The sequence below is a fragment of the Pantherophis guttatus genome, chromosome 1 (genome assembly GCF_059756535.1).
Source record: "Pantherophis guttatus breed Tessera chromosome 1, ASM5975653v1, whole genome shotgun sequence".
NCBI lineage: Eukaryota > Metazoa > Chordata > Lepidosauria > Squamata > Colubridae > Pantherophis > Pantherophis guttatus.
Genome location: NC_142063.1, coordinates 99,769,869 through 99,785,659, shown reverse-complemented (window position 1 = coordinate 99,785,659; position 15,791 = coordinate 99,769,869). Strand labels below are relative to the sequence as shown.

The following is a 15,791-nucleotide window of genomic DNA, read 5'->3' as shown; positions in this document are numbered from 1 at the left end:
GAGCTCAATAGTTTGCCTGAAGGGTTATTGCCTCAATAACCCCGTTAGGTAACATCATCAGTGCATTGAAATGTCGACAAGCAAACAATCAAGCTCAGAGAACACCAAGGACCCCACAGTTGAATCCTGAGCTACAAATATTCTGTTCTAAAGCAGACACAGTATGACCCTTCTTCCTACTAACATATTCCTTTGAAGTCAAACTTGCATAAAATGATACATTTAAATACTAATTATAGTTTGCAATGTTAATTATAATTTTAACACGTAGGATGTTTCTGCACAATAATTTATAGCATCTTCTAGGATCATCCGATTATTCTTATGTCAAAATGGCAGTAATGTGGGCAGGCTTTATATCGCTTTGATAGTAACTGAGTGATGCTGGGCACATAGTGTAAGTCACTAGTGTGGAAATCAAACGAAAAAAAATATTTCCATGTAGATCAAGCTACTAATGCTCTGCAAATATGCAGAAATGTCATACAATGATGCTTGGTTTATCCATCATTTAGTTTTATCCTGAAAATCAACTGTAAGCTCCTTGTTTCACAATGCTGCTAAGACAAGTTCTGTATCAGTTTTTTTTTGCAAAACTTGTTCTGACTTCCTTTCATCTAGATTATAGCCAAACACACTCAGGCTGAAGTGTAATTTGACAAGATGTGATAGAAACCATCAGTGTAAAAGCAAGATAGCAAACAATGAGCAAGATTGCTTGTTTCCTTTAAAAAATATGTTAGCAATCTTTGCCAAAATGACACCACCTGGTCTTTTTTAATTAGATAGAGAAAAAGATACTTAGATCTCCCCAATCTGTGTCACTGCATGGGGAAAAATTCCTGTCACTTCACATCCAATGGCAATTCATCAAACTGCCAGGAAGCAATAGAAATTGCAACCCAATATATCTTGAAGGTCCCCATTGGGGATGACTGAAGCAACCAATCAATTATGGAGAATTCTGGCTATCAGGCAAGATGATCAATTTATATTTTTTTGGATGGGGTGACACGGAAGTACTAGGAATGTACAAATCGACCTTAAACCAATTCAAATTTTTGAACCTTTAAAAAAATGCACCTTTTCTACTTAGACTTCCAAACCAATTGGGAAAACCAATCAATTTAGACTTTTACTTCTATTAGGAAATAAAATGCACAAAAACTTGTCAAATTTCCAAATTAGGATTTATTCTTTCCAGATTGATTCACAAGCATCAAATATCAATGTGCAATGCTTCAAATTTCACCCACAAGTGTTTTTGAATCCATAGGAGCCTGAATGCAAACTCAGTGTCTGTTTGCAAGCTTGTTTAGGAAGCAATCACATTTATTCCCAAGATTGCATGATTGCAGTTGCATGGGCCTATAAAAAGGAGACCATTTTAATGAGTCACAGGATGGTGTTATACTCTTGTGTGTGATCCAACAAATCTCTTCTTATTCAAATCCAGATCACTGGACAGTTTTAACATCCAATTAAATTTGATATTTCACATCCCTTCAGAGATTCAGCTTGGAAATTTGAATCAAACCACTACATCAACCAAATGGCCTATGAAATATCTTTTGCATGCTGCAATTTCTTCATTTTAAGATATGAAAGGTTTTCTCTCTTAGCAAAATGAGCAAAGAAATCTATCTAAACTGTACTACTTATATAATGATCAAATGTATTGATCGTTTGCTGCCCTTATATGTTACTAAAAATGAACCACATCAGTTTATGTAGGACATGTTTGCTCTTATTAAATAAATACACTGAGAAAAAATGAGAACATCCCCTTTCCTTGGATTGCTTTTTGCGCTTTTTGCAGAGCTAAGTAATGCAGTGAATCTAAGCTGCAGTCTTGAAGACAAAAGCTGAAGAAAAGTGCATAGAAAAACTATGTAAAATTATCTTGTTTTCAAAATCTTTGGAAGCCATAGCGAGGGAGACAATTAATACTGTTGCAAGATTTCAACTGGGCACACAACAGAGAAGTTAAGCTTGGTCCTAAAAACAAAGATCAGTCTGTGCAGGTGACACGTTTGTACACAATCCTCAGTGTCCTAGCAACTCAGTGCCTTTTGTGTTTCGCTTTCTCAGGATACCAATTTCATCAGGATCCTCATCATTTTGCTCTGTGGATACCATATTTCCATAATCGCAGTCCAACAGCAGCTCCCCTTTAACTACTTCTTCTGTTTCACTGCAGCTATCGGAGAAGAATCCTGCATTTTCTGCTAGAACAGCAGGATCATCCTCTTCATAGTGGCAACAGTAGCATTCCTCGAAGTTATGGCCAGTCCCGCTCTGAACATTGTATGTGGTCTGCTGGTTCTTCTCAGATCCTGATGCAGAGCCATTGTTCACTATGGCAAGAGCAGATAAAAGAGTTTCACTATATAAACAGTCCTCATTCTCCAGAAACTCCATTTGCTCAGCTATCTCTTCAGCAGAAGGCTGGCTTGGATCTGGGCAATCTACCAGAATCGTGTCCTGTCTGTGCCTGAAGCAATCAGAATTATCATAAACAGGAAAGGTCTCTTCTGGATAACCTTAAGACATAAAATAAACTGGTCTTAGATTATACACCTTATTCCCAATATTATTAGAATTTCTGATAAAAGTTTCCAGACTTTGGGAATTTGGGGAAGCCATGTGGTAAATGCATTTACCTGACATTAATTGCAGTCACACTTTTTTCAAGCCAGTGTTGCTGGAATTCTAGATTAACACAATTAATCTGTGGGAGGGGCAGCTTGGTGTAATGGTTAAGGCACCAGGCTCGAAACTAGGAGACCCTGAATTCCAGTCCCACCTTGAACATATGGGTGACCTTATGCCAGTCACTCTCTTTCAGCCCTAAGAAGCAGACAATGGCAAACCACTTCTGAAAAACCTTGCCAAGGAAAACTGCAGAGACTAGCTTAGGTAGTTGCTATGTGTCCAAAACTGACTCAAAGGCATACAAAACCTTTGGAGACATACAATGTGGTACCACAGATACTTCACTTCGCACCTGCAAAGTGCCCTTTTCACTATAAGGGGAGTAAAAGATAAGATATAAAGCTGAGCAGGCTTCACTCTAACCTTCCCAGTCTTGCATATAAGGAGCCTCTTCTGCTTCTTTCTCCGGGGAGATGCTGTCAATGAGTTTGCCTTCTTTCATGACTTTAGTAATTTCCCGGAGTTGTTGAAGAAGCCTTTTCTCCTGATCAGTTGTGACATTTGGAGACCTGCTGTGGAATAGGAATTAAAACACACCCAGTAGTAGTGTCTGACAATATTTACACACAGTTTTAATGGAATGGTCCTAGCGAGGCTTCCCGGGGATATAAAAACCCAAATTCCATAAGCAATTCCAATACCAAAGGGGGAAAAAATGAGCGTTCACTACAAATTCCTTCTTGGGAGAAGGAATGATTTACAGAAAAAAAAAAAAAGGTTAAATGGTGACATAGTTTGTTTTAAATGCTCTCATAGGAAGGGCATTGTAAATACTGATATCTTGCTGTAACATCTACCATGTCATGCGACTGCTTGAATAAAAGTAGAAGGTAAGTCACAGTTTCCCATATTCAGATGCCAGAAAAAACTGATTAATTTTAGACCAGAGGCAGAAGCTTCTGTTTTTGTCTTGTAGTATGTGAAACTGAGGTGGAGAGAGAATAGCCCAACCTTCACCATCGCTTATTTTGAAACAGGAAATCTTGGTTGGTTGGTTAGTTTAAATTGATCTCTAGAAATATATTTTAGTCACAATGTGGTCTAATTTTAAGGAGAAAAATAAATGTTACTCACACTTTGATGTGATACAGATCGCGTTTCAATTGTTCTATATTCAGCCCACATATAATTATTACAATGACCAACATGTAAAGTAACTATATTGATGATCATTTAAATATTTGAACATCCTCTGAAATCAGACTACTCTGACTTCTTATATTCCTAAATATCCTAAATCAGAATTAGGATGAAATCTGAGCACCCAGCAAACATGCCCAATAGGAAGAAGTGACCTGCAGTAAAGGAATATTTGGAAGGTCACACTTTGATTCTCACCTGTATTACTAGTACGAGGAAAGATCTCTGCTACCTTTCTATCAGCACAATTCCAGTGAAAGAAGTGAAAATTGAGAGAAACAATAAAACTGAAAAAGAACAGGATTCTAAGAAGTACTGATTTAAAATAATCTCCCAAATATTTTACTGAGTCTCTATTTTTCCTTTACAGTATTTAGTGACTCACATTATTGCTAAAGAAAATAATGGTGCTAAATAATTATATAATAGACCTAAGGGCATTAGCCATTGGGAAATAAATGGAAAGAGGGACCTTTTAAGTATGTTCATCTCTTGAGTGACCTACGTTTTTTTTTTATCACCATTTTCTCCCATGCTAATTAAATATCACAGAAAGAAGACAGCATTCAGAATGCTGATCCAATTTTCTTTCAAGGAAAAAAAAAAGCATCACCATGTCACATAATGGGATAAGGTACATAGGAAAATGCTGCTTCAAATTGTGATACTCAAACTCAAATTGTGATAGTCAGGAGTGACCATTGGAGGCAAAGAGCCATGCTGGGGTGACTACTGTCCTTCCATCTGATTATCCCCCATCCCAAATGATGGGGCTGTTCTTAAAAATGGCTATGTGGGACTCGTTTCTGAAAGAAATGGAATAATAAGCTATAAGGTTTGCTTCATTTTGAATATTAGTTTCACTATTTCATTTAGAAAGGGAATGGCATAAATAAATACGTTTCAAGACACTGTAACTTGGGGTGTGGCATTTGACCAGGCCAATGGAAAAGATTTAGAAATGAGTAATTTTGACTGCTCAAAATATCAGTCAATTCCTTCAACTCCTCTCTGACCAAGCCAAAGAATTGAATAATTATATCTCTTTTTTGTTATCACTGACCATTTCGCATAGTCACTGGTATGAAAAGTTGGTATGTTGTCGTCTTCTTACCCTTTTCACCTTGTAATGTATTTGAAGCAGCTCATTTTGTCCTTGGCATCCTTCCTTTGCCTCAAGGGCATTTTGAGTTTTGCTTTCCCTATTTTATTTTATTTATTTTTCTGCTTTCCCTATTAGCATTTCTATAAATCTGATCCACCTGTCTTGTTCTAGTCTTCCTTGATGGATTCTCCCTCTTTCCATCTCTTATACTGTATATGTCTGTAAGCTTCACCAACTATTTGTCCAGTCTTTTTTTTTAAATTGCCTCTCTTTAAAAAAAAACTTTGGGATTGTTTGCACTTGCATTTTTACTTTTAAAGAATTCCCTCTACTATAATCTTGCTTCTTTTTCATTAGCTTCTCCTGCCACGGAATCCTACTCTAAGTTTATTAAAATTGAAAACTAATTGCATTACAGCACATCAAGCATTCATCTGTCTTAATACCAAATTTCCAACAATTATCTATCTGCTTTCCTTCAAAAATCCCCACTGTATCTTCCACATCAGTTCAGATTAAGTCAAAGGCAGCTGATCCTTCATCCTCTGAAAGGGTTATTCTGGATGTAAGTATTAAAACTGAGCCTTCAACAAAGAACAATACCTTTCACAGTTGGGTCCCACTCTGTTGATTATTTTTTCCATGGCTTGTTCAGTCTCTCTCAATTTATCTTGAAGCTGAGCAAGTTCATAGTCAGCTGTAATATAAACACAGTTCCAGGAGGTGTCAGTAGCTGCAGCTGAAACAGTTCAGTCCATTAAACAAGCATGGATTGTCTTAAATGTACATCAAGGAAAAAAATGGAATTTGTTCTAAACCGTGAATGCTAGTAAGCGGACCTATCTTTTATTCTGTCCAAATAGAAAAAAAGGGGGAGGGGATTATCCCTAAAGCTAGAAGCAGCATATCTGATGCATTCAATTTCTCTTCACTGCCTGATTTTTATTGCCCAAAGAAAGGCAAACCTGCATCATGGTTAGAAACATAATCTAGTGACACAGATAATATTCAGCAAAAGAAGAACATTAATGATTATTTCAGATGAGAAGGAGGAGAAACAAGGTTACAGCCTGTCTCAAGAACAAATCTCACTAGCTGGGGTAAAAATTTATTTTAAAACACACTTGTCTAGGATTGTGAAAAATAAATACAGTGCAATCAGTTAAAATGATGGGGATATATTATTTGTAGCACATTTCAAGAATAGAAGTACAGAAAAACTGGTTTGTACCATGCTTCAGGAAGTAACGTTTCTACTGGTATGTAGAAAGTTCAGACATATTCAGGACATATATATGTAGCCTTTATTTAGCGAGTGCCTTGGATAGTGACCATTTGCAATAACAATGGTGATAAAAAAAGTAACGTGGTTTGCTTCCCATTTGAGACTGTTGTGGAATTCAGGGATTGTCTTAGATTCACAGCTTGTAGGTGGAAGTTGTGGACAACAAGGCCTCTGCATAGATTCATGATGTGTGCCAGTAATAGCTGTTTGTTTGTTTGTTTGATTGATTGGGAGGTCCTTCTGACACTTATTCATGTTTTAGTCACCTCCTGAGTGGATTATTGAAATAATCTGTATGGGGTTATTTTGAAGACCACTCAGAAGATGTAGCTGGTTCATATATAATGGTGTGGGAAGTAATGGGCATGCCTTGGTCAGCCCATGTGACACCACTGCTCTGCAAGTGGTACTGGTTGTCCGTTGGCCTTCGGATCCAATTTAAGGGGCTGATTATAAAGCCCTTCTTGGCATGGGACTGGGTCATCTGAGGGACCACTTCTCCCCAATTACAATAGCCCACCCCATTAGATCTGGAAGAAGGCATCTTGTGCATATATAAGTCCCTGGCAGATGATATGCACAAGATGGCTTCTTCCAGATCTAATGACTTGAACTATTGTAATTGGGGAGGAGTGGCCCCTCAGATGACCCAGTCCCATGCCAAGAAGGGCTTTATAATCAGCCCCTTAAATTGGATCCGAAGGCCAACGGACAACCAGTACCACTTGCAGTATATATATATATATATATAGGGTCCCGGGTAGCAGGCCTTCTCTGCTGTCACACACACCCTATGAAACTTTCCCTCCTCCAATTAGGTTAGGTTCCATCTTTCCAATATTCTGGAAGTTCCAGGCATGGGGATCCTGAAAACCACAGACATGTTTATATGACTCCACTAGTGAGATGGATATAGCCAATCTCTCTCTCTCTGCCTGTAAATATTTTAATTTTAATCTACTTTTTAAAATGTTATCTATATTTTTAATACTTTGTTTTATATCTGTCCTGTTCTTTATTTATTGTACACCAGCCAATCATTTCTTGTTAGATGGGTGACTGTATAAATTTCATTAATAAATAAATAAAATTGGAGTGGATATACTCTGGATCCCTTTGATTAATCAGTGTCATCTAGTGGGACCCTGTCAGTGTGCCTTCTCTGCCACAACACCTACCCTCTAGTACAGCATCCCCGCCTAGGCATTCTATAGCTCCAACCCTGATAATGTTGAAGAAGTCTCTGAAAACCTGGTTATTTCCCCCAAGCCAAGGTGTTAAGCCCCTGTAGAATTTTGTTTGAGGGTGTATTTTTTTGGATGCACATGGGTTTTGTTTTACTTCCTTCCTGTTGCATTGACTTTTAGCGTAGTAAGCCTCTGAGGGTCTTATGGAGCTAGCTAGGTGGTCCTTTAAGCTACATAGATAAACAAATTCTATCTCAAACTTGAAATAGTACTTACTGATCTTCCGGTTTTTATTTCCAGGTGTTGAAGGAGGACATTTATGCTCGGCTGTTGAAACCATCCCCTTAGAAGAAAGCTATTAATTAGAAGAAAAGTTACTAATGTAGAAATAGTGAGAATAATATCTTTAAAAAACCTCAAGGATGTGAAAAAGGCCAGTTCAACCATAATTGGAAACCATAATTTATTATTAATTATATCAATTAATTACTGATACTTTAAGTCTTGGGTTTAGTAACTCCATTTCCATTCCCTTTCATACACCAAGAAAAGTAATAAGAAAAAAATCTTCCAGCTTTAAAATGACCAAACTGAAGAATCTCTGGTTTAAACTTACAAATTAACAAATAGATTAATAGAAAATCATGGTTTGCTCCTAGTTTAAAATCACACTCCCAAAAACTTGGTTGCCAAAGGAACCAAGCGATACTTCCATTGTAGGATTGTCCTTTTTTGATTAGGCAACATTCATGCCATCCTTAAAATAAAGAGTTTCAAACTCTATAAAAAAAATGGACAAACATTGGCAAAACTTGATAGAAGCCACCGAAATTCTATTTATAAAAATGCTTTATGCAAAGAATATAGAGAGAAGGGGGGGGGGACCCTGGATTTTTATGTGGTATTTGTCCCTAATCTTTGCAACATTTCTAACGAAATGTTCAGTTTCATTAGAAACGGCATCAGTTTCAACTTTAAATCCTTATTTATTTATTTTCCTTTACATGGGAGAGAATATTTGGCAGTTCAAAGCTTGAGCTCTGAGCATCAGAATCTGTCACGTGGCCCTGTGCTAGCTCTTTAACTGCTCTTAAATAGCACCAATTAGGTCCCACGATGACTGAAGCAAAAGCAATTGATGGAATGTATCTTTCGGTTGCTCAGCCATTTTGTCTACAATTCTTCTATAATTTGCTACTGGGTAGAAATAAATATTATCTTTACCATAAAGATTCCTATAAAGTGACCTCAGGACCCACAATTTGAAACATATTTTCTTGGCACAAGAATAATTTTAAGGGTGAGGATAAATCTTACCTTAAACAGAATGTATAGGATGTATAACAGGATCCCAAATCCATATATTGGGATGACCTGTCCCACAAGACCTCTCCCAGTACCACTGCCTCCACCTCCTCCACCACCTCCACCCTTGGCTTTGGCAATAGCTTCAGCAAGGTGAGATCTTGGAAACTGGGAAGCAGGCGGCCTGACTTCTGGAGACATCTGGGGATGTGCTGTTGGAGGAAAGTAGCTACTGCTTTTCCCTGAAAAAAAAAATCAAATCATAAAGAAAATAAACTTAGTTTATTAGCTAAGCAGTGGTTAGAATGCAGTATTGCAGGCTGACTCTCCTCACTGTCAGAAGTTTGATCCTCACCAGGCTCAAGGTTGACTTCCATCAGCCTTCCAGCCTTCCGAGGTCAGTAAAATGAGGACCTAGATTGTTGAGGGCAGTATGCTGACTCTGTAAAACGCTTAGGGCTGTAAGCACCATGAAGCGGTATTTAAGTCTCAATGCTTTTGTTAGGTGCCATTAATTAAAGCAAATAGTCCTGTTGATCCATCTATAATAGGACACTGTTTTTATTTAGAACCTAATCAATAGATGAAATGCAAATGTTAATATGTCTGGTTACATTCTGTAAGCTAAATGGAGCCATTGAATAAAGTTCTCAAAATAGTCTTTCCAAATGATAATGTCTCCATGTATTGGTAGCATATATTTTGAACTGACAGTGGATAGTTTAATATATCTGGGAATGTTTAAAATTGCAGTAAAGATGATAGCTTGTTTAAAACAAAATGTTCGTAATTTATATGAAATACTGCTGCTCTGCTTAGCTAGCAAAACAGTTAAAGTTGGTAGAAAAAATTGTATTGAGCTAACATTTATAACCAAAGAAAAGCTACATGAGCACCCACAGGAGCAGAAGTATTTTTGCTTCTTCCCCTTATTCATGAAGATGAAAGCTCTCAAATCAACAATTACCAAACCAATCAAATCAGTTAGTTTTGCAATTTACAGATAGCCTTTGACTTATGACTGTAATGGAGCTCAGAATTTATGGTCGTAAATCATGGTGGTTGTTAAGCAAGTCATACTATGACCATGATACTATGACCATGATTTATAACCTTTTTTGTGGTGTCCATAAAGTGAACGTAGTGGTCATTAAACAAACCTGTTTTCTTCAATAGTTGTTTTTTTTGTCAGAAACCAGAAGTAAACATCAGAAACCAGCAAAAAAAAAAAAAAAAAGTTAAGTCAGTCATGTGACCGTGGCATGCTGCAAACCACCATAAATGCATGTTGGTTTCCAAGCACTCAAATGTGATGATTAGAACTCTGGAACTGGTTGTAAATATCTCTGGGGAGGCCAGAGATATATATATACACACACCAGTGGTGGGTTGCCCCTGGTTCGGACCAGTTCTATAGAACTGGTAGTAAAACCAGCAGGAGGCTCCGCCCACCGACCCCAACATCATCAGGACGCTTCTGTGCATGCACAGAAGAGCACGCGCACAAGCAAAGCAAGCCCATGCGCGGCCCCATTACGAACTGGTAGTAAAGGTAAGTAGAACCCATCCCTGACACACAAACATACATTTTAAAATATAATTACCCAGAACTTGTCAAAGCATGCATCGAAATTACATTTTAGGAAATGTTCAGGTTTCCCAGATTATGAAACTTTTTATCAACCATTACGTGATACTGGAGAAACTTGAGAATAGCTTGTCAATGACATTAATGTTTTCAAGGCTTCCAAGGTTGGACAATTTCAGCATTTTTGTTTGTTTTTGTATCAATTTTTGTTGCTTTTGTTTTGTTTTTGTTTGCAAGATTTCAGAAGCAGTTTGCTATTCCTTTCTTCCTAGGGCTGAGAGAGTATGGCCAGCTGAATTTGTGGCGGAGGGAAAAATAGAACTCATGGTCTCATTTCTAGCCTGGAGTCGAAACCATTACACTAAATTCTTTCCAGTTTATGTTGAAATCAGTATGCATTCCAGAATGTGCTCTGAAATGTTTGATATTGACTACTATAGATGCACAGGAGTCCTTAGTTTAATTTGGCATTTACCCTTCAAATTTCTAGCTATTTAGAACAAATCAGGCATTAAATGATAAAACTGCAGTCAGGTCATCACATAGTTGATGTGCTTTTTGTCCATAAATTCCCCATCCTCCCAATCAATCATAATGTTTTCCAGTATTTTTTCCATTGGAGAAATAAAAGCTACTGAGACAAGACAGGTTTGTCAGTTTTCCATATTAACAAAATATCAAAGTTGGAAGGGACCTTAGAGGTCTTCTATCCCAACTCCCTGCTCAAGCAGGAGACTCCACCATTCCTGTCATGGCTGTCAAAGCTCTTAAGAACTAGTAATGGGAGCATCTACAGCAGTTCCACTGATTGTTTTGTCAGGAAATTTCTTAGTTCTAGGTTGTATCACTGCTTGGTAAGTTTCCATGTTTCTTCTTGTTCTGCCCTCTGGGGCTTTGGAGAATAGGTTGACACCCCTCCTCTTCTCTGTGACAGCCCTATAAATATGGGAATATTCACGTCACTACTAGTCCTTCTGTTTTTTAGACTTAGACATACCCAGTTCCTGCAACCATTCATCATGTTTTAGCCTCTAGACTCCTAATTATCTTTGTTGGCTCTTCTCTGCACCCTTTCTAGAGTTTGAACATCTTGTATTGACCAAAACTGGATGCAGTATTCCAAGTGTGGTCTTAGTAAGGCATTATAGAGTGGTATTAACATTTCACATGATCTTGATTCTATCCCTCTGTTGATGCAGCCTACGAATGGATTGTTTTTTTTGATAGCTGCAGCACATTGCTGGCTCATATTTAAGTGGTTGTTCACTATATCTCTCACAGTTACTGCTGTTGGTATGCCATTTAAAGATATTTCCAAATGTGTAAAATAATGTCCTTAAAAAATAATAATCTTGTAAATACTGCATAAAACCAATGAAAGATTGGTAAGCACTGTTAAGAATTTTGGAGAAAGTTAGTAATTAATCTCCAATGATCTTGTTGCACATTATCATTAATGCAGTGCATTTGATGGGAAATTCCAGCCAAACAAATAGGTTTCCTCATTTACAAAACCATAATTCTACTGAACACTGACATATTCAAAGCAAAACTATATCTTCAGCAAATTGTTGATTGAATTGAATTTTTTTCAAATGTTCTGATTGTAGCTTTTTTTTAATCTTTATATTTTGTAGCCATATTTTATGATCAGTAGTTAAAATAATTGATACTGTAATAACTAAAATCAATTCAAGGAGAATGTCTATACATTTTATCACCATCTGTCTAATAATAATAATTTTATTTCTATACCGCCCTTCTCCCGAAGGACTCAGGGCGGTGTACAGCCAATTTAAAAACACAAGACACAACAATAATTAAAAATTAAAATAATTAAATAGATTTGGCCGATTTAAAACCCTGAAAATTAAAATACCCCAATTTAAAATTATTATATTGACAGCCCTGCCTGGCGGAACAACAGGGTCTTCAATGCGCAGCGGAACACCCGGAGGTCAGAGATCTTACGTATTTCCGGGGGCAGTTCATTCCACAGGGCTGGGGCTCCCACAGAGAAGGCCCTCCCCCTGGGTGTCGCCAGCCGACATAACTTGGCTGATGGCACCCTGAGGAGACCCTCTCTGTGGGAACGGACTGGTCGATGGGAGGCCATTGGTGGCAGAAGACGGTCTCGAAGGTACCCGGGTCCTATGCCATGGAACGCTTTAAAGGTGGTAACCTTCAAATATTCAGACCTTGAAGTTCTTTAGTTTTGGAAAAGCTTTACAAGTACTCTCACATCAAAATTGGTTTCATTCAAACATAGAACAAGGAACATATCTTATAATATATTAATTGTTAAGACTTCCAAATTAAATTAAAAAAAATAAAATGTAAGGGTGAACTTGTTTAAATAATGTCTTATGCAAATGCAATTGAAGCAGAAGCATTATTGAATTTCTGTTGCAATGAAAAATATTTACTGCTTCAATTTTGGTACTAAAAGTTTGAGACTAAAAGATGACATGAGGAAGTAATGATTATGGTGGTGACATCTAACATTCAAAGGATGCAGATAAGCTGTATTAAAATACAAATAATGATTTTTTCTGCATGTGTACATTTTAAATGATTTGGGCAGCAACAGTAAACACACTTTAGAATAATGGCAGTGATGCATGTTGGGTAGAAAGACTGATAGTTCAATAGAGGATTGGGGAAAACAATAAATAGGAAAACACATTGTGGGTCATTTGAACAATATTTATATTTATTTATATTTAATATAAAACATCCAAAATATGTATAATCAGCAAATAATAATGGACATGAGAACATAAAATGTATGAAAATAACTGATCATTACAAAAAGCTAGGAAACGAATACAATGAAAGATAAAACAAGTGCTTATGAATGAATGAAATAATTCAAAGAAACAAAATAAAACAAAATGCAATTTTTCTTAGAAATATATATTGAATTTATTGCTATTTTAATGCCATTTTAGCATCACAAACACTGAGATAAAATTCTGTAACTGCATGGCTTTGCAAAAGGGCTTATAGAGAGGGACGATTACAACCATATCTGCTATTCTTTCTTACCTCACCCTTTCTCCGAATTTATCAAAGATACAGTTCAATATTAAAACATTTTCATTATTATTAATTATTATCAATAATTTTTATTATTATTCATCGCAGTCAGCCAGATGTTCAGATTGGGTTTGGCGTTTTTGTCTACCTATTGAGTCCTTAGCAAGGACCTAGGATAGGCAAATCTGTATTATATTATTATTACTATTACTATCACTATTAATAATAATAATAATAATAATAATAATAATAATAATAATAATAATAATACTCTATTCATTAAACATGAAACTCAGTCAACTGAACATTCAAAAATGCATCACAAATACCATTGACTGCTGCTAATGGTTGATACGGGTTGCTGCCAGCGTCCTAGATATCAAACAAATACCTTAAGATGGTACTTATTACTATTATTACTATTACTATTATTATTATTATTTACACAAAAATGACAGTATACACAGCAAACGAGATAACCATGCTGGGTTTCGTATCACAAATCACTAGTTGAACATTTCCCAAGCATTTAGGACTGTGTGATGTATCCGTGGATTATGCGAGCAGATCCCTATTATTATTCCTATTACGAATATTATTATCCCTATTACTATTATTATTATTACTATTATTATTATTATTAAATATAGAGTGGGATCCTCTGTGGTCTTTGTCCTTCCTGAACGCCTAACCTCCGCAGCATCAGGCGGAAGGGAGAGCGACCGTCTTCTGTGCAGCTTCCGCAACTCCTTAGGAAAAGACCGAGAGGAGCCGCTCGGGGGCCCCTGGATGGAAGCTGCCTCTTACCCTCCAGCGTGGCAGTGGACGGGGCGGCCGTGGCCTCCGGCTGCCTCCAACCCCGCGAACGGAGAAACTTCGGCAGGAGCAGCGATACGCATAACACTAAGCAAGAAGCCAAAGCCACTTTCCGGAACGTAGAATACGCCATGGCAACAACCTCGCACCCGCCACAACCGGAAACAGGATCGACCCGGCCTATTATTTTTTTTCCCCTTAGCGTCACATCCGCTCCCTTCTCCCTACTAAGCACGGCGTTACCATAAAGTTTCAGGGTCGTGAGAGAAGAGCGGCAAAGCGTGCCCTTTACTGCGCTTGCGTACGAGCCCTGGCCATGCGCACGGGCATCTTCGGAAGACACGGGCGAGGCTTTCAGTAGTCCACTCGGGGCCTGCCAATAGAAAAACTGCGACTGACTCGAAGAGGCGGGGATATTAAGCAATTGCTCGGCTGTGATTGGGCCGCCGTTGTAGCGGCAGCACTTGAAGAAGATGACTCCGGGTCTCTAGACTCCACAGTCAAAGTGGTTGTGGCTCTCGAAAGGTTGCTCTGTCCGATTGATGGGTGCCCCGCCTGTTGTGGCCAATTGGTGGCAGCACCTACCACTTCCCCTGACTGGAGCTGAACCCATCCAGATACTAAGTTGCTCTGATGTCTAAGCCCGAATGCATCCTGCTTTTAGTGATGGGGGTTTATTGGTGCCAACTTGGTTTCTTGTTTTTCGTCCTGTGCTATATCTGATCGGGGTGAAAGCAGAGCCCAGCTTGAGAAGTCAACGGATCAAGCAATTTGTTAAAAGCGAGCAGCCTCTTTCCTCTTGCGGCTTTGTGTGTGTGTGTGTGTGTGTGTGTGTGTGTGTGTGTTTGCACGGGTGTATTAGCTACCTGGGATAGTTCACTTCTGTATCCTTTGTTTACTTTTTGTGACTCATTCTCATTCTTGTGGGAGATACATACTGCTTGCATAGGTTGGGTTTGCACTTAAACGAGACCTGCGGTTGATTGGCTGGCTTGTGACTTAGAGTGTCATGTGAACTCTTTATCTATGGTGGTTCTATCAGTTTCCATGCTGCTATTCAAAAACCAAATAGCCAGAAAAGAGTTCAAAAGGGAAGGAAAATAGGTGGTATAGATATTGGCTGGTATCATCCAGTGATACCCAAATCAAAAACCTGGTTATTGAATGAACCAATCTTCTGCTTTTGTTTAGTTGACCCACAAACTAGCCAAATAACCTGGCTTTACACAACTTGTATGAAGCCACATATAGACAAGCCAGTGCTTCTGCATGCAACTTATCTGTTTATAAACATTGTGTAAACACAATCTGTTCCTGGGCACTGCAGGAGAAAGATATGGAAATCTTATGATGCTGTACCATCTAGAATAGAATAAAATAACAGAGTTGGAAGAGACCATGGAGGTCTTCTAATCCAACCCCTTGTTTAAGCAGGAAACCCTATATCACCTTTTCTGGACTGAGTGCCCAAAGCATGCATGTGAACCCCCAAAATGCAATGTGCGTGTGCCCCCCGCATGTGTCCGTGTCCCCGCATGTGTCCCGCCCCCCCATGCATGCACACACCCCCGCATGTGCCCCCCACACGTGCCCCACACATGCGTGGCAAAG

The 15,791-nt window shown here is 38.2% G+C and overlaps 1 protein-coding gene across 2 annotated transcripts; it reads right to left on the bottom strand.

The window, feature by feature from the left end:
* Window positions 1-1,173: 1,173 nt before the first annotated feature.
* On the bottom strand, window positions 1,174-14,538 carry RIC3 (RIC3 acetylcholine receptor chaperone). 2 transcript variants are annotated; one of them, XM_034417011.3, is made up of 6 exons: window positions 14,172-14,538; window positions 8,750-8,979; window positions 7,709-7,787; window positions 5,564-5,657; window positions 3,079-3,227; window positions 1,174-2,543 (listed from the first exon to the last, which is right to left on the bottom strand). In XM_034417011.3, the coding sequence occupies exons 1-6, from the start codon at window positions 14,311-14,313 to the stop codon at window positions 2,047-2,049; spliced, it is 1,191 nt and encodes a 396-aa protein (XP_034272902.1). In that variant the 5' UTR covers window positions 14,314-14,538; the 3' UTR covers window positions 1,174-2,046. The 2 variants fall into 2 exon arrangements, with proteins under 2 accessions (XP_034272902.1, XP_034272903.1); XM_034417012.3 differs by having other exon boundaries at window positions 1,174-2,357; window positions 14,172-14,397.
* Window positions 14,539-15,791: the final 1,253 nt, after the last annotated feature.